The sequence below is a fragment of the Macaca thibetana genome, chromosome 3, assembly GCF_024542745.1.
Source record: "Macaca thibetana thibetana isolate TM-01 chromosome 3, ASM2454274v1, whole genome shotgun sequence".
Taxonomy (NCBI): domain Eukaryota; kingdom Metazoa; phylum Chordata; class Mammalia; order Primates; family Cercopithecidae; genus Macaca; species Macaca thibetana.
Window position 1 is genome coordinate 7276809 of NC_065580.1, and position 23609 is coordinate 7300417.

At 39.6% G+C, this 23609-nt stretch overlaps 1 protein-coding gene across 6 annotated transcripts in view; it reads right to left on the minus strand.

Annotated features, from left to right (window-relative positions):
* GALNT11 (polypeptide N-acetylgalactosaminyltransferase 11) overlaps positions 1-23609 on the minus strand; it is an 80640-nt gene that overhangs the window by 18059 nt on the left and 38972 nt on the right. For 3 of the 6 annotated variants that reach the window (XM_050785856.1, XM_050785858.1, XM_050785857.1), the window contains 3 exons: positions 9491-9823; positions 3109-3232; positions 709-875 (listed from right to left, as the gene is read on the minus strand). In XM_050785856.1, the coding sequence (XP_050641813.1) occupies positions 709-875; positions 3109-3232; positions 9491-9785 (586 nt within the window). In that variant the 5' untranslated portion in view covers positions 9786-9823. The other 3 variants (XM_050785861.1, XM_050785860.1, XM_050785859.1) reach the window with 3 other exon arrangements.

The following is a 23609-nucleotide window of genomic DNA, read 5'->3' on the forward strand; positions in this document are numbered from 1 at the left end:
GGAGCTATCAGAATGCAATCCACTTTTATCTGGGGAAAATCAGTGTAAGAGACTTAATAGAGAGGCATAAGCCAAGGCATCATGCCAACTGAAAAAAGTCCATCTCAAAAGGTCACATATTGTGTGATTCCATTTATATGACATTCTTGAAATAACAAAATCAGAGATGGAAACAAAATCATAGAGTCGTAGTTTCAGGGACTGGGGAAGAGTAGAGGAAAGCAGTAGGTGCGACTAGAAAGAGGCAACATGAGGGCCCTCCAGGTGAGGAAACAGTTCTGTATCACTGCAGTGAGGGTTGTGGGTCCACCTGTTGACAGAAAAACCCTGGACCTCACACACACTGTACCAATGTGGATTCCTGCTTCTGACAGGGGAATTTTATGATGGAGAAACTGGGTGAAGGGTACACAGACTGTCTTTGTAACTTCCTGTGAATCTACAGTTATTTCAAATAAAAAGAGGTGTGTTTTTTAAAGTAAGCCACGGGGAAAATTTCAAGGGCCAAATTTGGTTAGCATAGTTTATAAGCAGGTTACAAAGATAACGAATTTCTTCAAACTTATTTGTAGTCAGCCCAGCTATGACTGCATGTGTAGGATCCCTACCTACCACGTACTGGAAAGCTCAGCTGTGTTAATGTTTGTCAGTGCTGTAGTGACTGACTGACAGCCTGCATCCACTGTTACCAGTTACAGCATTCCTTACCAAAGTCACTATCATCATCCACAAGGATGATCTCATGAAGCAGGTGTGCTGGCGTGCGGTCTATGACACTGTGCACTGTCCGAAGCAAGGCAGAAAACGCTTCATTATAGAAACAGATAACAACACTAGCAGCTGGCAGGTCAGGTGGGTAGAACTTTTCTTTACATCTGTAAAGATAAAGATGAAGAAATTCTGACATTTTAAAAGGTGCAAGTGGTTTAGATTATTATTCACCTACAGATTTACTGTCCCCTTGTTCACCCTCTTCCCTTTTTTTTTTGAGACAGAGTCTCCCTCTTGTTGCCCAGGCTGTAGTGCAATGGGCGCTATCTCGGCTCATCGTGACCTCCACCTCCCAGGTTCAAGCAATTCTCCTGCCTCAGCCTCCCGAGTAGCTGGGATTACAGGTGTGCCCCACCATGCCCGGCTAATTTTGTATTTTTAGTAGACAGAGTTTCTCCATGTTGGTCAAGCTGGTCTCAAACTCCCTACCTCAGCTGATCTGCCCGCCTCAGCCTCCCAAAGTGCTGGGATTACAGGAGTGAACCACCATGCCCAACCTGTTCAGCCTCTTTCTAACATTATGGGAACAACAATTTTTTTTTTTAAAGCATTTACAAAAACAGTACAGTTTCTTCTTCAAGAGTTTACATTTTGTTAATAATGTCTCCCTCCTATACCTGCTATCTTGTTTACTTCTGGATAAACTTTCTTTTTTTGAGATGGCGTTTTGCTCTGTCGCTAGGTTGGAGTGCTGTGGCGCAATCTCAACTCACTGCAACCTCCGACTCCCGGTTCAAGTGATTCTCCTGCCTCAGCCTGCTGAGTAGCTGGGATTACAGGCATGCGCCACCATGCCTGGCTAATTTTTGTATTTTTAGTAGAGACAGAGTTTCACCATGTTGGCCAGGATGGTCTCGATCTCCTGACCTCGTGATCCACCTACCTCACCCTCCCAAAGTGCTGGGATGACAGGCGTGAGCCACCGCATCCGGCCGGATAAACATTTTTTAAACTTCAGGGTTTTTTTTCTTTTTTGGAAGAGAGGTTACATAAAAATATAAGTTCTTTTTACCAAAATCACGCCAAGTGTTTCGTGCAGCACTCATAAGCTGATGCCCAGCTTCTCCTCAATGAGGTTTCAAAAGGAAACAAATATAAAACTTTATATTTGAAATTTTATTTTTTTGCCCAATAATAAAAAAGATTTGAATAAATTATGATATAACAAGATAACAGAAGAGCTTCCATGTAACAAATCATTCTAAGCAACTATTTGGAAAAAAAGGGGAAGGAGCTTTAAGCAACATCAAAAAGCCACGAACTGGCCAGACGCAATGGCTCACGCCTGTAATCCTAGCACTTTGGGAGGCCGAGGTGGGCAGATCATGAGGACAGGAGTTCCAGACGAGCCTGGCCAACATGGTGAAACCCTCTCTACTAAAACTACAAAAATTAATCAGGCGTGGTGGTGTGCACCTGTAGTCCTAGCTACTCAGGAGGCTGAGGCAGGAGAATGACTTGAACCTGGGAGGTGGAGGTTGCAGTGAGCCAAGATCATGCCACCACACTCCAGCCTAAGCAACAGAGTGAGACTCCATCTCAAAAAAAAAAAAAAAAAAAAAAAAAAAAAAAAAAGCCATGAACTTAGAGAACACAATCCAGAACCCTGAATTATTTCCCAGGACACACACAACCCTCTAGCATCTGAGCCCTGCCTCCCTCCAGCCTTGTCACCTCTCTGCAGGGACCACTCCAGTACTATGCCCCCATTTCCCCAAACCCTATCACAGCCCTTACTCATGTGCTACCGCCAGGACTTGTTGACTTATTTGCTTCCCCTGCTAGACTCCGAGCCCTGAGAACTCAGAAACTACTACATTTGTTTGTTTCTTCCAGGGCTCAAGAAGCCATGTAGCAAATAGAAGGTGCTCAACAAATGTCTGTCTGTCGAATGACTGACCACATGCATGAAAAGCCTTTGATGGAACAAAAATAATGAAACAGAAAAGTGAAATGAGGAGTAAAATTCTTCACTGATTTTAATTCCTATTTGCCACGAAGCCAATCAATAAACATTTAGAACAAACTTATACTCAGGTTATTTAATTAGCACCTTAGAACAAACTTATACTCAGGTTATTTAAATTAGCACCCTACTCTCCTTCCCCAGGTGATCTGAAATGTTAAAGGAGACACAGCAAGCTCTAGGACTCTGCTGGTACATCTCAGACCATGTGGCTTCATATGTAACACAAGTGAAAATCTGTCTCAAGTTTCCTAGTATGCTGAATAAAGGGCTACACTGGGAAACAGGAACACCATCCTCGTGACCTCTTACACTGACACTAAAAACATCGTGCTGTTAAAATGTATTTGCAAATCCGATAAGGCACATACGCTGCATTCCTTGTGTCTGGCACATCTCTGTGGTAGCCCAAGCGGTTACTGATAAGCATATTAAAAGCATGTTTCTGATAGCCCAAGTCTCTCAACTCCTGATCGCGTTCATTAAAAATCATACCTGCAAAAGAGTGAAGTGAGTGAATTAAATCTAGAAAGTATCACCAGTTACTGTTTATGATATTATGATCTTAAGAAAATGCTGACTTTATCCTATTATAATCTAATATCTCTTTTCTCAAACTTAGGTTGTCTCCAGGTTGAAGTCAAATTCTTGTCAGTCTAGGTCAAAGCAAGTGTGTCTTAACTATAAACACCATCTGCTCACAAGCCATATTTTTTTTTTTTTTTTTGAGATGGAGTCTCCCTCTGTCGTCAGGCTGGAGCGCAGTGGCACAATCTCGGCTCACTGCAACCTCCAACTCTCTGGTTCAAGCGATTCTCCTGCCTCAGCCTCCCAAGTAGCTGGGACTACAGGCACATGCCACCACGCCCTGCTAATTTTTGTATTTTTAGTAGAGACAGGGTTTCACCATGTTGGCCAGGAAGGTCTGGATCTCCTGACCTCGTGATCTGCCTGCCTCGGCCTCCCAAAGTGCTGGGATGATAGGCGTGAGACATCACGCCCGGCCACAAGCCATAATCTTAATAGTTTATTATATTCAAGAGAAAAATTTACCAGCAACCAGGAAAAAATTTTTTATAATTTTCCACTAAAGCAATAGATTTTAAAACCCCAATGGCCCTCAACAGGCCTCAGTTACATCCAAGTTTTTACAGGAGTCTCTCTGCAGAAAAAGGCAATTGATAAGGCTTTCTATAAAAAGAGTTTCCCAGGTCAGACACAATGGCTCATGCCTATGATCCCAGCACTTTGGGAGGCCAAGGCAAGAGGATTACTTGAGCCCAGCCTAGGCAACACAGCAAGACCTTGTCTCTACTACAAAAAAAAAATTAGCCAGGCATGGTGGCTCACACCTGTAGTCTCCATGACTTGGCTACTCAGGAGGCTGGGGCAGGAAGATTGCTTGAGCCCAGGACATCAAGGCTGCAGTGAGCCACAGTTGTGCCACTGCACTCCAGCCTGGGTGACAGAGTGAGATCCTGTCTTTTAAATAAAAAAAACAAAACAAAACAAAACAAAAAAAACCTTCACAGTTTCTGGTTTAACTGTTAGGGAATTCCTCCACAGGCCTAATCAAAGTCACTGTGATATCAGGCAGGGTGTGGTTGCTTATGCCTGTAATCCCAGCACTATGGGAAGTCAAGGCGGGCAGATTGCTTGAGGTCAGGAGTTCAAGACCAGTCTGGCCAACATGGCGAAACCCCATCTCTACTAAAAATACAAAAAAACAAAAACAAAAACAAAAACTAGCCAGGAGTAGTGGTGCATTCCCATAGTCCCAGCTACTTGGGAGGCTGAGGCAGGAGAATCTCTTAAACCCAGGAGGCAGAGGTTGCAGTGAGCCAAGATTGCACCACTGCACTCTAGCCTGGGTAACAGAGCAAGGCTTTGTCTCGAAATAAATAAATAAAAGCCCATTGTTTTAAAATAGTAGAACTCTGTTCCTTTAATACAGTGCATGTTTTATCCAGGTGTAAAGGGATGAGAGATAGAATGCAGTGTTTCCGGCCAGGCATGGCGGCTCATGCCTGTAATCCCAGCACCTTGAGAGGCCGAGGTGGGTGGATTGTAGCAAGTCAGCAGTTCAACATCAGCCTGACCAACATGGTGAAACCCCTTCTCTACTAAATATACAAAAATTAGCCAGGCATGGTGGCACACGCTTGTAACCCAGCTACTTGGGAGGCTGAGGCAGGAGAATCGCTTGAACCTAGGAGAGGGAGACCACAGGAAGCCAAGATCATGCCTCCAACTTGGGTGACAAAAGCAAAACTTTGTCTCAAAACAAAATAGAATGCAGTGTTTCCCCAATTTATTTGAACCTAACTAATGTCCCTAAATCCACTTTGAGAAACATTATATCTTAATATGCCTTCTCTCTGAAACTGTTTCAACTGCAGTTCATCCTTTTTAAACACAAAACAACAAACCTCCACTAGCATTTTATACAAGGAAACTCCAGAAGAGAAGACACTTTGGTGATGACCAAAATATAAAATAAATAAAATTAAAATTGCTTGATACCTAGCACCCAGAGCAGAGCCTTGCACAAAGAAGAGTCTCAATAAATACTCCTTAATTCTACAAGTATCAGAGGGTGACCTCATGCTGAATACTCAAAGGATCATGTTCTATTATAGGTCTCTTGATGAAAAGATGCCATACGAAAAGATTGTTTTAGCTTACTTTTCTTACTCCCCTGCTCAAATAAAATCGTAGCCAAACTTCAATTAACATTCCAGAGGACCCTTTTCGATTAATTTTATAATTAATTTCAGATTAAATGAGAAAATGTTTTTAATTTTAAATTTATGGTTGATTTTCTTTTTTTTTTCTTTTTTTTTTTTTTGAGACAGGGTCTTGCTCTGTCCCCCAGGTTGGAGTGCAGTGGTGCAATCTGCCTCCAGCTCACTGCAGCCTCTGCCTCCTGGCCCCAAACAATCCTCATAAGTAGCTGGGACTACAGCCATGTGCCCCTACACTCAGCTAAATTTTAAACTTTCAGTAGATACCACCTAGGCTGGTCTGAAACTTCTGAGCTCAAGCAATCTACCAGCCTCAGCCTCCCAAAGTGCCGGGATAACAGGTGTGAGCCACCACGCCTGTCCAATAATCTTTCTCAAATGTACCTTTTCATAGGTTCCTTTCCCTGCTTGTCCAATAATTCTCTACTCAGAAATCTGCATACTTTTAACTACTGCTATATTATTTATACTAATTCCTTCTATATTAAATTTATTTTATGTAAGAAATTTTGGATTTTTCATTTAACTGTGATAATTATGCACATAACATAAAACGTACCATTAGAGACATTTAGTACATTCTCAATGCTGTACAACCAGCACGATTATCTAGCTGCAGAATATTTTCAGCAACAAAGAAGAAAACCCTATACGCATTAAAACAGTTATTCCCATTCTTCCTGTTCCCCAGTCTCTGGCAGCCACTAATTTGCCCTCTGTCTCCATGGACCTGCCTATTCTAGACATTTCACATAAAGGGAACCCTACAACATGTGACCTTTTGTGTCTGGCTTCTTTCACTAGCATAATGTTTTCAAGGTTCATGCATGTTGTAGTATGTATCACAACGTCATTCCTTTCTCTGAATAATATTCCATGGTACAGATAGACCACACTTAGTTTATCCCTTCATCAGTTGATGGATATTTGGATAACATGTTGTCACCTTCTGTCTACTGAGAATAGTACTGCTATGAACATTGAATACAAGTTTTTGAGCACCTGTTGGTAATTCTTTCAAGTACAAACCCTGGAGTGGTACTGCTGGGTCATATGAAAATTCTACGTTTAACTTGTGGAGGAACTGCCAAACTGTCTACAGTGGCTATACTATTTTCCATTCCCACCAGCAACGTGTGAGGGCTCCAGTTTCTCCACATCCTCACTGTTGCCTGTTACTCTCCTTTTTAAATTTATTATTATAGCCCTCCCAGTGGGTGTGAAATGGTTATCTCGTTGTTTTTATTTTCATTTCTGTAATCACTAATTATATTAAGCATCTTTTCATCTGCTGCTTGGCCATTTGTATACCTTCTTTGGAGAAATGTCTATCAGATCCTTTGCCCATTTTAAAATTGAGCCATTTGTCTTTTTATAATTGAGTTTTAAGAATTGTTTAGACCAGGCACAGTGGTTCATGCCTATAGTCTCAGCACCTTGGGAGGCCGAGGCCGGCGAATGGCTTGAGCCCAGGAGTTCGAGACCAGCTTGGGCAACATGGTGAAACCCTGTCTCTGCAAAATATGCAAATATTAGCTGGGCACAGTGGAACACCTCTGTAGCCCCAGCTACTCGAGAGGCTGAGGCAGGAGGATCACCTGAGCCAAGGAGGTTGAGGCTGCATTGAGCCGTGACTGCGCCACTGCCCTCCAGCACAGGTGACAGAGCGAGACCCTGTCTCAAAATGAAATAAAATTACAAACAAGCATTCTTTATATATTCTAGATAATGAACCCTTATTAGAAATATGATTTACAAATATTTTTTCCCATTCTGTGGGTTGTCTTTTTTCACTTTTTTTTTTTTCCCCGAGACAGAGTCTTGCTCTGTCGCCCAGGCTAGGGTACAATGGCACGATCTTGACTCATTGCAACCTCCACCTCCTGGGTTCAAGCGATTCTCTTGCCTCAGCCTTCCGAGTAGCTGGTATTACAGGCGCCTGCCACCACGCCCAGCTGATTCTGTATTTTACAGAGGTAGGGTTTCACCATGTTGGTCAGGCTGGTCGCAAACTCCTGACCTCAGGTCAACCTCCCAAAGTGCTGGGATTACAGGCATGAGCCACTGCGCCCAGCCCTTTTTTCACATTCTTGATGTGTTATTTGATGTACAGAAGTTTTTTATCTTTGATGTAGTCCAATTTATTTTTAAAATTGGAAAGTCTGAGTCTTACAACTTTTGTTATTTTTCCAGACTGTTTTGGCTATTCAGAGCCTCTTGTAATTCCATATTAATTTCAGGATAACCTTTTCCCCTCTTTACAACAAAGACCACTGACATTTTAATAGGGATTGCACTGAATCTATATATTGCTTTGGGTGATATCTACAACTTAATAGTATTTAGCATTCCATTCTGTGAACCTGGAATATCTTTCCACTTATGTAGGTTTTCTTTGATTTCTTTCAGCAATGTTTTACAGCTTTCAGCATACAAATCTTGCAGCTCCTTGGCTAAATTTATTCCTAAGCGTTTTATTACTGTTGATGCTATTGTAAATAAAATTGATCTCTTAACTGCATTTTCAGGCCACTCATTGCTACAGTATAGAAATGCAACTGGTTTTTGCCTGTTGATCTAGTACCTGCAACTGCCAAATTCATTTATTACCTCTAATAGGTTTTTTTGGTGGATTCTTTAGGATAGTCTATAAGGAATTTAGTTTTTCAGTTAGGCAGCTGGAGTTTGTTATTCAAATATCTACAATTCTCTGACTACTTCTTTCAAAAGCAAATACAGAGTCTATTCAAAATGGTAAACCCAGTATTACTTCTTGATAAAAACTTTACCAATGTAACTATAAATAAATAAAAGAGCTAGATATTTTCCCATTAATGCTTTAAAAATGTCCACTGGCTATTTGAAAAAGATTTATGAAAATTGTACTTTATGAAAATTGAAGTTGGTGAGACATCTCTATTTAAAAATATTTTAAATGAAAACTGAAGTAGATATTAGCTTGTTTCCTCACAAAATTTTACATACTTTTGACTTCCTTTATTAGAAAATCATTAAGTCCTAAGAACTGATCTTATTTCTTTGAAACTATGACGAAGTAAAAACTATTTTAACATTTCTTTCACATTCTAAGGTTCTCTCAATCTCTCAAAAATGTATTTTATTTTACTCTTAAATTATCTATTATTTGATGTTTTTGTGACAAGATCCAAGTTCTTTAAGTTTTAATGATAACAAATATTGCTCATTTATCTCTTAAAATTTGTCAAAATCAACACTCTAAAATTGCAGTATTCAAAGGCATAGACAATAGAGTCTTGCATCCAAGTTGAAGAGAATATAATTTTTTAAGAGGAAAAAGAGCTTTCTATTTTATACTAAGACTTAATAAACTATATTATATATACATATATTTTTTTCTAGCACCTTAGTAACTCTTAAGTGAAAATCATATTAGATGTAAATAACCCCAGCTTATTTTTAAACTCAGTATTTTATGTTCTGCATTAATTAAATGTACCCTTAAAAATAAGTTAAACACAGTCAAGGAAACTTTCAACCATTTCTTTCCCTTATTAACACTCCTAGCAATTAAAACCTTCTTCCCGAGCCGGGCACACTGGTACGTGCCTGTAGTCCCAGCTACTCTCAAGGTTGAGGTGGGAGGACAGTTGAGCCCAAGAATTCGAGGACAGCCTGGGCAATATGGTGAGACCCCATCTCTTAAAAAAACAAACAAAAAACAAACCCCTTCTCCCATAGGTTCCATTTTCTTTCTAGCCTTTTAATTTTTCTTTTCTTTTTTTGTTTTTCTTCACTGGACCTTGTTTATTTTCTCATAAAACACTGAAGTCAGAACTGGATAAATTAGAATATAAATCCCCACTGACACCCCTCGCAGAAACCACAGAACTTCAGCTAGTTCACAAACAAAATAAATCAGTGTGGGAAAAAATGATGCAGCATTTCTAATCTCCTAATTAATCTAATTAATCAAACTTCCGTTGATTAAATACATTGATATGGCTGCTGGTAAACATCATATACTTACCTAATTCAGAAGAGAATTTCAAGTGGCCTTCCTCTGGATCTTCAACATGACTGTCTATCACATCATCGATTTTGTTTGCTTTGAACTGTGGCTCAAGTAGTCGACTTGGGCCTCGAGTGAAACGAGGATAGAATTTTTTTGGAGATGGTCCGTGGGGCCCAGACCCCTTGATGGGCACATTCTTAAGTGGCTGAGTCACTTCACTGAAGTTAAAATAAACAAAAAGCAAAACTGTCCAGGTCGCAGATGTAAAAAGGCACCCATAACAGAAATACCGAACTGTGACACTTCCCATTATAGACCTAGCATAGCTGAAGGGCCATTTTCAGTTTCCTAAAAAAGAAGAATAAATATGTTAGACACTTTAGCACACTTTTAAATCATCCACCAAATACAGAATCAATGTTTTCCAAACCAACAAGGAGGACCACTATGCATATAGTTAACGCAGATTGAAATACAAGAAGATATATGGATAGTACTGAGTTTTTAAAAAGGGTTCAACAATGAAAACCTCAGGCCCGTGGGTTAATGCTCAGAGAACCAATGGCAGTGAAATAGCTGATTTATTCATTTGCCCATGTTAATGGATACTTCTTCACCTTTGTTCTGGACTGCTTTCAGTTGGGTAATTTTTCTCATCAGGTTATAACTTTTCACAAGGAAAATAACAAGTACCACATGTATCATAACAGGACAACTAAAGTCCCTTCCAACTATACAACTGCAAGATTCTTTTTGTAATCCAAGGATCTTAAAATCTATTATTATAAATAAGCAACTCTAAGCAACTCTGGCCAGGCACAGCGGCTCACGGTTGTAATCCCAGCACTTTGGGAGGCTGAGGTAGGCGGATCATTTGGGGTCAGAAGTTCCAGACTAGCCTGGCCAACCTGTATCTACTAAAAATATAAAAATTAGCTGGGGGTGGTGGCAGGTGCCTGTAATCCCAGCTACTTGGGTGGCTGAGGCTGGAGAATCTCTTGAACCTGGGAGGCGGAGGTTGTGGTGAGCCAAGATTACACCACTGTACTGTGGCCTGGGCAATAGAGCAAGACTCTGTCTCAAAACAATAAAAATAAATATAAGCAACTTAAAAAAAAAAAGTTCTACTTTCCAATCAAGGTTATGCCTGCCCTAGTGTCCACTCTAGATCTAAGTTATTTTCAAATAAAGAGTTCAAGTAATTATGTTCCCTCACCTATAAAACAAGGCAAGAAGAACTAAATGTGGCACCGAACAGCAATTTTTCCTTAGTTTTTTTTTTTTTTTTTTTTTAAGATAGAGTCTCACTCTGTCACCCAGGCTGGAGTAAAGTGGCGGGACCTTGGTTCACTGCAACCTCTGCCTCCCGAGTTCAAGCAATTCTCCTGCCTCACCCTCCCAAGTAGCTGGGATTACAAGTGTGTGCCACCATGCCTGGCTAATTTTTGTATTTTTAGTAGAGATGGGGTTTCACCACGTAGGCCAGGCTGGTCTCAAACTCCTGACCTCAGGTGAGCTGCCCGCCTTGGCCTCCCAAAGTGCTGGGATTACAGGCATGAGGCCACCGTGCCTGGCGACTTTTCCCTAAACTTTCTGATATCTGATCTTCATGGAGGCTAATACAATTTCCTAAGGAATTCTTTCTAAGGAGCCCAATGCACATATAAAATCATCTCACTAAATAGACTTACGGCAGAGAAACCCTATAAGCAATGTAGATACATAAGAAAACTGCACAGAGATACTGCTTTTAAGTTACTTATTTCTACCGCATAAAATAATCTTAAAAATGGTATTATCCCCAAAAGATCAGGACAAAGCAAATCGGCATCAGTAAAGCACCACTGGTAAAATCAGGTTCTCTTGTACAAGGTTATGCCATGAGCCTAGACGATGGTAAACAGTTCTGTTTCTTAACTGTCTGCCAACCAAGAACTATTAAGTATTCCATTACAAGTCAATTAAAAAGTAAAAAAACAAAACAACAGTAACATACCAAAACAAAACAAAAACCCAACCAAACAAAAACTCCCACCAACAGTAATACCAGAGGCATGGCTGAAAATGACAATAGTACAAAGGAAAATCAGGCGCCAATGAAAGCACTGCTATGTTAGCTGCAGGCACTTTTAAAACTAAAGACATAAACAGAAAAACACAAAACACCTGAAGTAGAAGAAAATGTTCTCTAAGGAAGCCCATGAGAGCAAAGGAAAAGACAAAAAAAAAAAAAAAAAAAATGCAACGTGCAACAAAAATATTGCAACAAAAATGTACAGAGCAGTAACATTTAGGTGAAACAGACATTATAACTCCCTAAAATGTTTGCTTAGGGTTAGACAAAGCGCAAGTAAACAAACAACAAAAAAGCACTGCTTCTTCCAAAGGCCATGAGATCCTAAAGTTGAAGACTGTAACCGGACAGGCTGCTCTGAATCCACGACGAACTAGGCACCTAGGGAGCCAACCCCTTCTTCAACCACACAGCAAGATTCACACTTACAGGCTGTTTTCCTCAAACCACTCCCAGCCTTCCCACTTCCACCATGAGCTGCTTGGCCCTCACAAAAGGGAACCACCCAAAACAGACCCTGAAGGAAGCAAGGGCTGCTCCATTAGCAGCTATGAAAGATGGACACTGATGTGGTTTCTCACGTTTTCTTTAGCCTGATTCCCACTATCATGTTGGACCATGTCCAACCTGCCTCCAAATGTCTTGGTTAGTGTTTCTGCTGTCACCTTTACCTAAATTCCACATAAGGAACTTTGCCCTACCCTCAATTTCATCATCATCCAGGATTGATGTGATGACCTCTTCACTTCTAAGTTAAAACCTCCCTCTCCGGCTGGGTGTGGTGGCTCACACCTGTAATTCTAGGACTTTAGGAGGCATAGGACCTGAGGTCAGGAGTTGGAGACCAGCCTGGCCAACATGGTGAAACCCCGTTTCTACTAAAAATACAAAAAATTAGCTGGGCGTGGTGGCGGGCGCCTATAATCCCAGCTGCTTGGGTGGCTGAGACAGGAGAAACTTGCTTGAACCGGGGAGGCAGAGGTTGCCGTGAGCCGAGATCGCACCACTGCATTCCAGCTTGGGTGACAGAGTAAGACTCCATATGAAAAAAAAAAAATCTTCCTCTCCAACCACAACACTGACTCCTCAGCTGCATCTACCCCTATGTCTTCAGTCTCATGACAGGCAAAGTCCAGGCACTCAGCCCTCCCCACTTTCCTTACGATTTAATTCCATTTCTGTCTCCAGCTATACACCCCGTAATGGCTTTACTTCCTTCTCTATCCAGCTGGGAACACTGTGTTAAATAACACATTAGAAAGTGATAAGCTCTGAGGAGAGAAAATAAAGCAGGGAAGAGCAACAAGGAGAAGGTGTGTGAAGCTTCAGGAAGATGGAGAGGGAAGGCCTCCCTGAAAACGTGATACTTGTGTCAAGACGTAAACTAGTGAGTACTGCAGCTATGTGGGGAAAAGCTATCTGGGGGAGGGTGGAGTAAGAGCAAAGGCTCTTGAGGTGTGCGACCAGTGGGGTCAAGGAGCCACATGCTGTGACCAAGACAAGTCCACCAAAAACCAATGGTAACAAAGTAACTAGAAAGGTTACAAAATGTGCAAATGAACACTACAGAGATTTCTACAGAACTAAGGAGTGAAAACACAACTTTTTAAAAACCCATAGGATATGGCTAAATTTATAGCTTTTGATGCCTATATTAGAAAATATGACCACAAACTATGAATTAAGAAAAATATAACTGAATAAACCCAAGGAACATAAAATAATAATAAAAACATTATCAGGAATTAATAGAAAATGAAGATAAGACAACAGAAGCCAAATGCTGGTTCTTTAAAAGATCAGTAAAATTAACAAAATAAAACTGCCTTTGCAAAATTATGACAGTAAAGGAAATCCGACATAGCTGACCTCATCTTGCTTCTGACCTCCAAACTGTCCCTGGTCACTCCTGGGTGTATGCCAAGCTAACTTTAGGAGAAATGTGGTTTCCCGTTTAACTTAGGAGCAAGGATGATAACAGCCCCTCCCTGTAACTAGCCCCTTTCCTTGATCAGGGACTGAAAACCACCTTTGTAAGCAAGAATATGATAATGGGAACTGGAAGGGCCTAAACTCCACTGAAATGTAGGTGTAGTTTCTATAATCCCTTACTGCTCGGGAGTCATGTGGCCAGACGTCGCAAAATTCATGACTTCCTCCATCGTTCCTATAGATAACATCATTATTGTAGAACCTGTAGAAAGTAAAAAGTTCCTCTTCAAAGTTTCCCTTCTTGTTAAAGAGTAAATCGTGTTAGAAATAACAGTTTCTTTTAAAGACTAACTTCCTTTAAGCCTCTTTATGCTAATAACTCTTTGTTAAGCCCTATCCTGCGTAGCTGTTAAACATGCTCATAGGCACATGTCTATGTCCTTGTACCTTAACCAAAATATTTGTGCTGGACATGCTCACAGGCACGTTCCAGCTCGCAGCCTATGCCCCTTCCCTATTTGGCACAAGCAACTTCCTCTTTTCCTTTGTCTTTCCATTACTTTTACCTATTTAGAAAAGTTTTAAACTGTTAGCCAATCAGGTTTTAGTTTAGATTGTGCCGTCCGGCTCCAGCCAATGGAGATAGGACACAGTAGCAGGAACAGCATAAGGGATAAAAATTACTTCCTTTGTTCGAATGTGCTCTCCCCATTATTCCATCTGTGATGAGCAAGCACCCTTTCTGCAGAAAATAAAGACTGCCTTGCTGAGAGAATTAAATTTATATTCGAGTGCTATTTCTTTATGGCACCAGGGAACGAACATTTTACATATAGCAAACCTAAGATTGTTTTTTGAGATATCTTTCATACGGCTCCTACCCAGGTTTGTGACTCATGACTCAACTGGTCCCAGAGGTGAACTCAGTGCACAAAGACTGTTTTCCACCCCCCTATGATTTCATCCCCAACCAATCAGCCACACCCATTCCCTAGCTCCCTGCCCACCAAACTGTCCATAAAAACCCTGAGCCTTCAGGAAAATGGATGTGAGTGATAAGCCCAGTTCTCCTGCCTGGGCCAGCTTCACGTGAATGAAGTTCTTTCTTGCCTGCAATGCTATGGTCTCAGGGTATGATTTTCTCTGTGGAGTGGGCAGGAAGAACCCATTGGGCAGTTACACAAACACTGGCAAAACATCAAGAAAAATGCACAAATAAGAAAACAATGAAAAAGAGGCATAAATACAGACACATTTAAAATAGGAGTACTGTTTACAAATTCAGGTAAAATGATCAAATTCCTAGAAAAACATAAATGCACAACACCAGCTCTGGAAAATCAGGAACCTGGATGCCCTATAGTCCCTGTGAATGTTAAACTATCGTAAAAACATTTCTAGGTGATTTAAAAAGTGAGTTCTACCAAGTATCTAAGGAACAGATGATTTTAGGTAGACGGAATGGCCTTCAGAGGACAGAAAATGAGGAAAGATTCTCCATGTCCCTTTCTGAGGCTGTTACCACCCTGATATAAGGGCAGTTTAAGGAAAGAATATTAAAGACAATCTCAGAGAGATTACAGAAATCTTAAAAAAAAAAAAATAGCCCTGAAACCAACCATGTTTTTAAAAACTGAATATACCATGAATACGTTGTATTTACTTCAGGTACTCAAAGCTGGTCCAATATTTGAAAAACCGTAATCTACCACCTCCATAAATTAAAAGAAAAAAAACACATGGTTTGATCAATGGAGATAAAGAATTTATTACAATTCAACACTCAATTCTTAACAAACTAGGAAAAATAGGGAAATCCTTGCCTGACAAAGAGCATCTCTAAAAATCTTGTAACAAACATGATACTAAACAATGAAACAACAAAACCATTTTCTTTAAAAATAGAAGACAATGGTTCCCATAATCACTTGTATCACACTACCATAAATATAATAATGGAGGGCGGTAGTTTCAAAATACAGAAATCCTTGGAGTATTTATCAAAACTACAGATTCCCAGGGCTCCACGCCAGCTATGCTAAATGGGAATTCCCAGAGGTTAGGTTAAGGAATCTTTAGCTTCAACAAGCCTCCGAGTTAACTCCGATGCACAGCCAGATTTGGGAATCAATGGTATAATGAAAAGACACGACTGAATTCTAATCCCATTCTGCCATATATCAGTTATGCAACTTTGGAAAAATTAGCAGATTTTCTTAGCCTCATTTTCATCAACTGTATTCCAAGTTAACGACATTGTCCATCTTACTGGATAATCAGAATGAAATGAAATACTCAGAATTACACAAGGTAAAATATGTAAAGTGCCAGATACAATGACTGGCACACAAACCACCACCCTTTGCACTGAACCAAGACAATCTCCACAAGGGCTGTGACTTGCTTTTGCTGTTTGTTTTCTTGTTTAATGTTTTCCTTTAACTTAGCACAATGAATAGCCCACAGAAAATGCTGAAAAGTATCTATAGGATGAATACAGTAGAAACTGAACAAATATTAATTTTTTTGTCATTCGATCTAGACTTAACATATAATATCAATGGTAGACATGACCACCCATCTGTTCCCTACAAAGACCTACAAATCCCTACATAATCTGGCATTATCTCTCTGAGCACTTCTCCCACTACCTTCTCTTTGCATTCATTTTGTCCTAGACACAGGTCTCCTTGTGGGTCAAACATTTCAATTATACTCCATTACGGACTACGCACTGGCTCTTCACTCAGTCTAGAACACTCTTCCTCCCAGGTAATTTCATGACGGCTTCTTTCACTGCCATTGAATCTTTGCTCAAGTATCATCTTCTTAATAAGGCCCTACCAAGATTACCCTATTTAAAACTTCAACCCAGTCACTAAACATTAAACTGGTCTTCCTTATTCCATGGAATTTATCACCTTCTTACATATACATAATTACTTACTCACTGAGTTTTTAATTTATTGTTTATCTCTCCCATATCAGAAAGTAAGCTCCAATAGGGCAAGAGCTTTTGTCTATCCCTGGAGGTTATAACAATGTATAGAATATAGCAACAATTTAATAAATATTTGTTAATGAAAAAATATTTGTTAATAAATGAAAAAATTACTGTAATATGGTCATGCTTGCAAATTTCTAAACAAATCTGTTACTATCTTGTTTGGGCTAAGCCATACCTTAATACTATGCATAGAGGTCATGACCATCTTATTCAACAATTGTATAAAAACTAGCTCAGAACAACAGTCATGTTTATTTTTGGAAAAGGTACAACAAACAACTCAGGAATTTATTGTCCAATTTCAAAACTTAAATAATGGTCTTTGTGATAAAAACAGGCAGACTAATCTTACAGAATTCACTGACAACAACAAACAAAAAAAAAACCCGGGAAACTACTTTCCTTAGGTTCCCTCTTGGCTACCTGTCAGCACCTAAGGGCAAAATGAAAAAGCTTTCTGCTCAAAGACCTCACCAACAGGATTTGGGCAGCTCTGTCCAGATTCTTCATGGAATAACCACCCTGGCTCATCCTATCTGCAACAGCTCAACATCATGATTCCTTGGTTTCCTGAGCTGTAAAATATATTAACTCTCAACAACTCTATCAGGCAGATGTTACTCTTTTTCCCAAACCATATTATAATTCTTTAGAGAGTATTTTTTACAAAGTAAATCATAATACTAAATTTAAAAACATATACATTTATAAAATCCCATAATTTCTTTTATACAATTAAGCATAATGGTGTTCAGAAGCAACAAAGGCACTATCTCTTTTCAGATAGGTCAAGAAGTTAGGGCTGGGTGCGGTGGCTGTTACCTGTAACCCCAGAACTTTGGGAGGCCAAGGTGGGTGGATTGCCTGAGATCTGGAGTTCAAGACCAGCCTGGCCAACATGGTGAAACTCGGTTTCTACTTAAAAAAATACAAAAACTGGGCCAGGTGTGGTGGCTCACATCTGTAATCCCAGCACTTTGGGAGACTGAGGCGGGCAGATCACAAGGTCAGGAGACTGAAATCATCCTGGCCAACATGATGAAACCCTGTCTCTACTAAAAATACAAAAATTAGCTGGGCGTGGTGGCACGTGCCTCTAATCCCAGCTAGTCAGGAGGCTGAGGCAGGAGAATTGCTTGAACCAGGGAGTCAGAGGTTGCAGTGAGCCGAGGTTGCACCACCACACTCCAGCTGGGCAACTGAGGGAGACTCTGTCTCAAAAACAAAAACAAAAACAAAAACTAGCTGGGTGTGGTGGCACACGCCTTAATCCCAGCTACTCTGGATGCTGAGGATCTTCAGCATCGCTTGAACCCGGGAGGCAGAGGTTGCAGTGAGTCAAGATCATGCCATTGCACTCCAACCTGGGCAACAGAAGAAGACTGTCTCCAAAAATAAAAAAAAGAAGCCAACACCCAAATATGAAGGAAATGCAAAGAAATCAAATGTCTATTATTCAATAAATTTCTCACCTGCTTAAGAAACTAAAAACATCCAAACAAAAATCAAAAGCTAAAATCAAAATCTAAACTAATAATGAATGAATAATGAATCTAGTATCTACATAACAAAATCCTTTTGTTTCATACTGTTTGCTATCCCTTCTAAAGGCAATTACCATGCCTTTAATATCCAAGTCTGAAAGCCTTTGAAAGGACAGTCAAAGCAAGTATCTCAGGTTACTTAAGGCAAAACAACTAGTGACAAATTCTTTCAATCATAAACTTGAATAGTTAACAGGGCCAAAACTTCAGCAGTTAGACATCAACTAATACGTTCTTCAAAGTTAAATGAATAAAAGGCTAACCAGTCGTGAACCTGAATTTATTAAAGTGAGACAAGTCACTATGGTCTTACGTTTTTCTTCAGTCATGGTCTGGTAGCTGCTCAGGGATAGGTGCCTTATAAGCTGAGAGGTGGGTTTTTGCCAGGGAGGTACAACAGACAGGAATGGGGCAAGTATATACAGTGGGATGATTATGACAAATCACAGATTTAAGCCAGGGAAACAGAGATATGAGGATGTGGAAGTATGAGGCAAGATGAAAAATGTGAATAGGCCAATGGATTAGAGGTTCTGGTGTGGCTAAATAATTGCTGGAGTTGTTACCAGACAGAGGGAACCAGAAAGATGAAATGTCATGGCTGGAAAATGAGATGCTCAACATTGTGATTTTGGAGGGGGACAATTAATGACAGCAGAATCATCCTTTACAGATATGTGAACCCAAGATATCCCAACAGACAATTTGCCTGTAGGGTAAGCACTGCTATACTTACCATAAACGAGCCCCCTGAGGACAGGGGTCACTTCCATCTTCCATCTTTTCAGACCCATATGTTTAGCATAGTGCTTAGTATTAACAATTAATACATACTTGTTCGTATAATTTTTGAAGTGTATTTTTTGAAGTGTATTTCTGTTCCAGAAAAGGTTAAAGGACATTGTTTACATTCTGTGCAATGTGAAATCTTAGAGAAGAGTATAATATGTAAGCAGACCACATCCTAGGAAATGAGTGTTTATTGTGAAGAAGGAGAGGCAAGAAGGAGAGGCAAGAAACGCGGCTAACCAGTTTAAACAGTTTCATTAGACGGTTTCATTATGAAACAAACTACTCAACACGCCAGCAAAAGTACCAAGTCTTCCTCTTAGTCCATGATTTCTTAACAATAAATTTGAAAACACTGTGAGAGGAAATTTTAAAAAGAGGTGATTTTGTATAGTTCTAACAAAATCAACTTGAAAATGTAAATTTTTCTTTTCTTTTCTTTTAAGAGACAGGGTCTCCCTCTGTTGCCCGGGCTAGACTCAAACTCCACACTCCAGGCTCAAGTTACCCTTCTCTCAGACTCCTGAACAGCTGGGATTACAGGTGTGCACCACTGCACCTAGCTAGAAGAGAGTAACTTTTAAAGAAAATACGACTTATTAAAATTGACCCCAGTCCCAAAGAAAGTCGTAAAAGAGTTCCCCAAAACAAAAACTCCAAAGAAAAAAAACAAAAAACAACAAAACAAACCACCAGGCACACAGAAGAGTGTCAGAGGAAATCCTACTGCTACTTAAGCCAAATATTTTTTTAAAGGAAAGCTTTCCAATTTGTTTTATGAAATGAACATAACATTTATTTCAAAAACCTGACAAAGACTGAACCTCCCCCACAAAAAAATCTCATTTATGAATATCAAGACAAACATCTTAAAATATTAAGCACAAATTTAACAATAAATGTCTAAAACATTTATGAGGAAAACAATGCGAAACTCCAAAAGGTCCCAAAGGAAGACTTGAACTAATGGAAAGACGTACATGCCATATTCTTGGACAAAAAGACACAAAATCCTAATAAATACGTCAGTTCTCCCTAAGTTAACTTGTAAGTGCTACACAATCATGTTAAATATATTATCATTTTTTTTTTTTCTGGAGCTAGACAAGTTAATTATAAAGTTCATTTGGAAAAGAATAAATAAGCAGGGAATAGACAGGTAAACTTTGGAAAAAGAACTAGCGGGATGTGAGCCCCACTGCAGAGCAAGCGAACTCCAGGGCTTCTCTATTCAAACAGCACAGCAGGGCCCACGCACAGACAGACAAATCAATGGGAAAAGAAGAGAAAAAAGACCCAATTACATTTAGAAATTTAGAAATCTAGTATAAGTTTGCTATAAACAAATTTAGTATAAGCTTAGTATAAATAAAGACAACATCACAAACCTGAGAGGAAATGAATGACTTTCAACTAAATGATGTCAGACCAACTGTCTAGCCATATGGAAAAACAATAGAGTCTACTCCTCCCATCATTTATCAAGAAAATTGGATATTTAATTATAAAACATGACTCCATACAAGTACTAGAAGAGAATATGAGTAAATTCCTCTATTATCTGGGATTGGCCAAAATTTTTCTAGCTAGGACTAAAAAGGATCAGAATACAGGAAAAGAAACTGGATTACATAAAGACAAAAAACTCTGGATACTAAAAGACATAAAAAGAATAGCAAAAAGACAAGTGACAAACTAGAAAAAATACTTATCATTGGTATCACAGACAAAAGAGTAATATCTCAATATTGGTTTTCTATTGCTATGTAATTACTACAAACTTAATGGCTTAAAACAACACACACTTATTATCTTGCTATTTCTGTGGGTCAAGAGTGAGTACAGCTCAGCTGGACCCTCTACTGAGGGTCCCCAAGGCTACAAACAAGGTGTCAGCCAAGCTGTGTTCTCTCCTAGAGGCTTAACTGGGGAAGAATTTGCTCTGAACTCACTCAAATTGTAAGAATTCAATTCCTTGTGGCTCAGGACTGATGGGCCCTGGCTTTTTAATAGCTGTCGGCTGGAGGCCACCCTCAGATCCTAGAGGTTCCCTGCAGTTCCTTGCCACATGGGCTTCACCAATATGGCTCTTGACTTCATCAAACCAACCCTGAGGAGTCTCCCTACTCTGGTCTGCTTAAGACACGGTCTTCTATAACGTTGATGTAGTCACAGGAAGTGGCCTCCTATTTTTGCCATATGACCTAGCCTAATCAAGAGATTGACATTCTATCACCTTTGCTATACTCTGTTGGTTACAAGCAAGTCACAGGACCCGTCCCCACTGCAGGGAAGGGAATTACTGGGGGTCACCTTAGGGTCTGTGAGTCACAATCTCAAAGAGATTCTAAAAATAAAGGAACAACCACCTTATAAACCATTTACAGAACAGAAACACAAGTAGTTCTTAGCTATATGAAAAAAATGCTCAAACCTGCTTATACTAAGGGAAATGCAAATTTAAATTACATTGAAATATCATTTCCCACCCGTTTAACTGAAAAAATCCAAAAGCTTGACAACATATTCTGACAGTGAGGCTGTAGAGAAACTTTCATACATTTGTAAAAAGCAAAGTAGAGGTTCCTCTTCAAAAACTTTCCTCCCCATCTAATTAGGAATAAATAGTAACTTCTCTTAGGAACAAAATTTATTCAAAGACCTGTGCTAACATTCTTAAATATCTGCTAGCCGTGATAAAGAAATCAATGTACTTTATGTTCTTAGCTCCCACAATTTAGCCTAAATATTTGCCCTGGCATGCTTATACTGGTCCAAGCATTAGGTCATGGCCTGTTCCTATTCCTTATTTGAAGGTGTTTTTACCTTTCTCAGCATTCCACAAGTTACTTCCTCTTTCCTTTGTTCTCCTCTGCCTTTGCCTCTTTTAAAAAGTTCTAAGTTGCTAGCCAATCGGGACAAATACAGAATGTGAGGTTCCATCCCAGCCAATGGAAACCAGACACAGCAGTAGGGTGGATGCGTCAGGTTTTAAAAGACCTTGTCTCCTTTGTTCAGTGTACTCTCGTGGCAAAACTGCTGGTGAGTGTACCCTTTCTGCAGAAAGTAAAAATGGCCTTGCTGAGGAAATTAAATTTATGTTCAAGTGCTATTTCTTTACATCACCGAGGAACAAGCATTTCTAACACATAGTGTACTTTCTATGCAGGTTCATTTAGCAATATCCAGCAAAAATACACTATCTACTCTCTGACTTAGCAATATTACTTCTAGTAATCTATACCGCAGATGGTAAAAATAGGAAACAATATATGCATAGGCCTACTCACTACAAAACTATTTATAATAGCAAAAGGCTAAAATCAACCCAATTGTCCATTAATAAGGGGCTGGTTGAACAAACTAACAACTATCCACACAACAGAGCAATACACAGCTATAAAAAGGAAAGTGTCTTTATTAATTGCTAATTATAGATTAATCTGTAAATTATGTTGTCAGGTGAAAAAAGATGAGAAGAGTGTATATATATAGGATGCTACATGTAAGTACACACACCTGCCTATATTATAAAACAAAGGATAAAAAAAGGAAAGACAAAGCATAATTTTGGGTTGGTTTCTAGCATCCCCCATAAACCATTTTTAAAAAGCTGATATCCATAAGAAGAGGAAGAAAACAGATAGAGTGGTATGGGGTCAGGGCTGGAAGCTGACATCATCTTTGTAAGTGAAGAGTAGCCTTATACTACTATGCAATCCAGGAAACTAGAAAAATGTGTATACAAAAACATGCAAACAACAATTTAAGCACATACATACTTAAATCTGCACAAAAAGCAAATTTTTATTGTGACTGTTAGCATCTACTGTTGTTAATATCTAAAAACTGTTGTTAATATCTAAAATGTTTTCTGGTGAACTATTTAGGTCGCAAAAGGACTAAAATCTCAGCTCACCCAATTTACATTCCGGCATCATCATCAGATTAGCCTGAGGGGTATTTCTCAACAGCACAATACCGGGCTTTGAGGTAAGAAGGCTCCTTTTGAAATGCTTTTTGTAGTGGCCCTCTATTAGAGGACGTAGTCCACACCAGCTATAAAACCGTGCTCCATAAAGCAGTTAAATTACATAAAAGTCACTAAGACAATGCCTGTTATGCAATGTCACTCTACAGATGATGGCTTAATTCCACTAATCTTCCAGTTTAAACAATCTAACGTTTTCCAGAAATCTTAATCTTTCAGAAATCTAAGTTATTTCTGAATGATTTAATGAAAATCATTAAATAATCCTAAAGAAAAGGCTGATAAACTAGGAATACAATAGAAGATCTACAGGCGAGGCTCCATTCAGGGTGCTGGCAATTAATGTTTTTGTTTGTTTGTTTTTTTGTTTTTTTTTTGAGTCAGAGTTTCACTGTTGTCGCCCAGGCTGGAATGCGGCGGCAAGATCTTGGCTCACTGCAACCTCTGCCTCCCGGGTTCAAGCGATTCTCCTGCCTCAGCCTCCTGAGTAGCTGGGATTACAGGGGCCCACCAGCAGGCCCGGCTAATGTTTTGTGTTTTTTTTGAGACGGGGTTTCGCCATGTTGGACAGGCTGGTCTTGAACTCCTGACCTCAGGTGATCTGCCCGCCTAGGCCTCCCAAAGTGCTGGGATTACAGGTGTGAGCCACTGCACCTGGCCCACAATTAATGTTTTAATAGCTTTTGCTATTGTGCTAAAAGCTCAGAAAATACAGAGAAGCAAAAAGAAAACTATTTAAAAATCACTAGAAGTCTCACCACTTCAATGTTCTGCTATATAATCTACTACTTATTTTT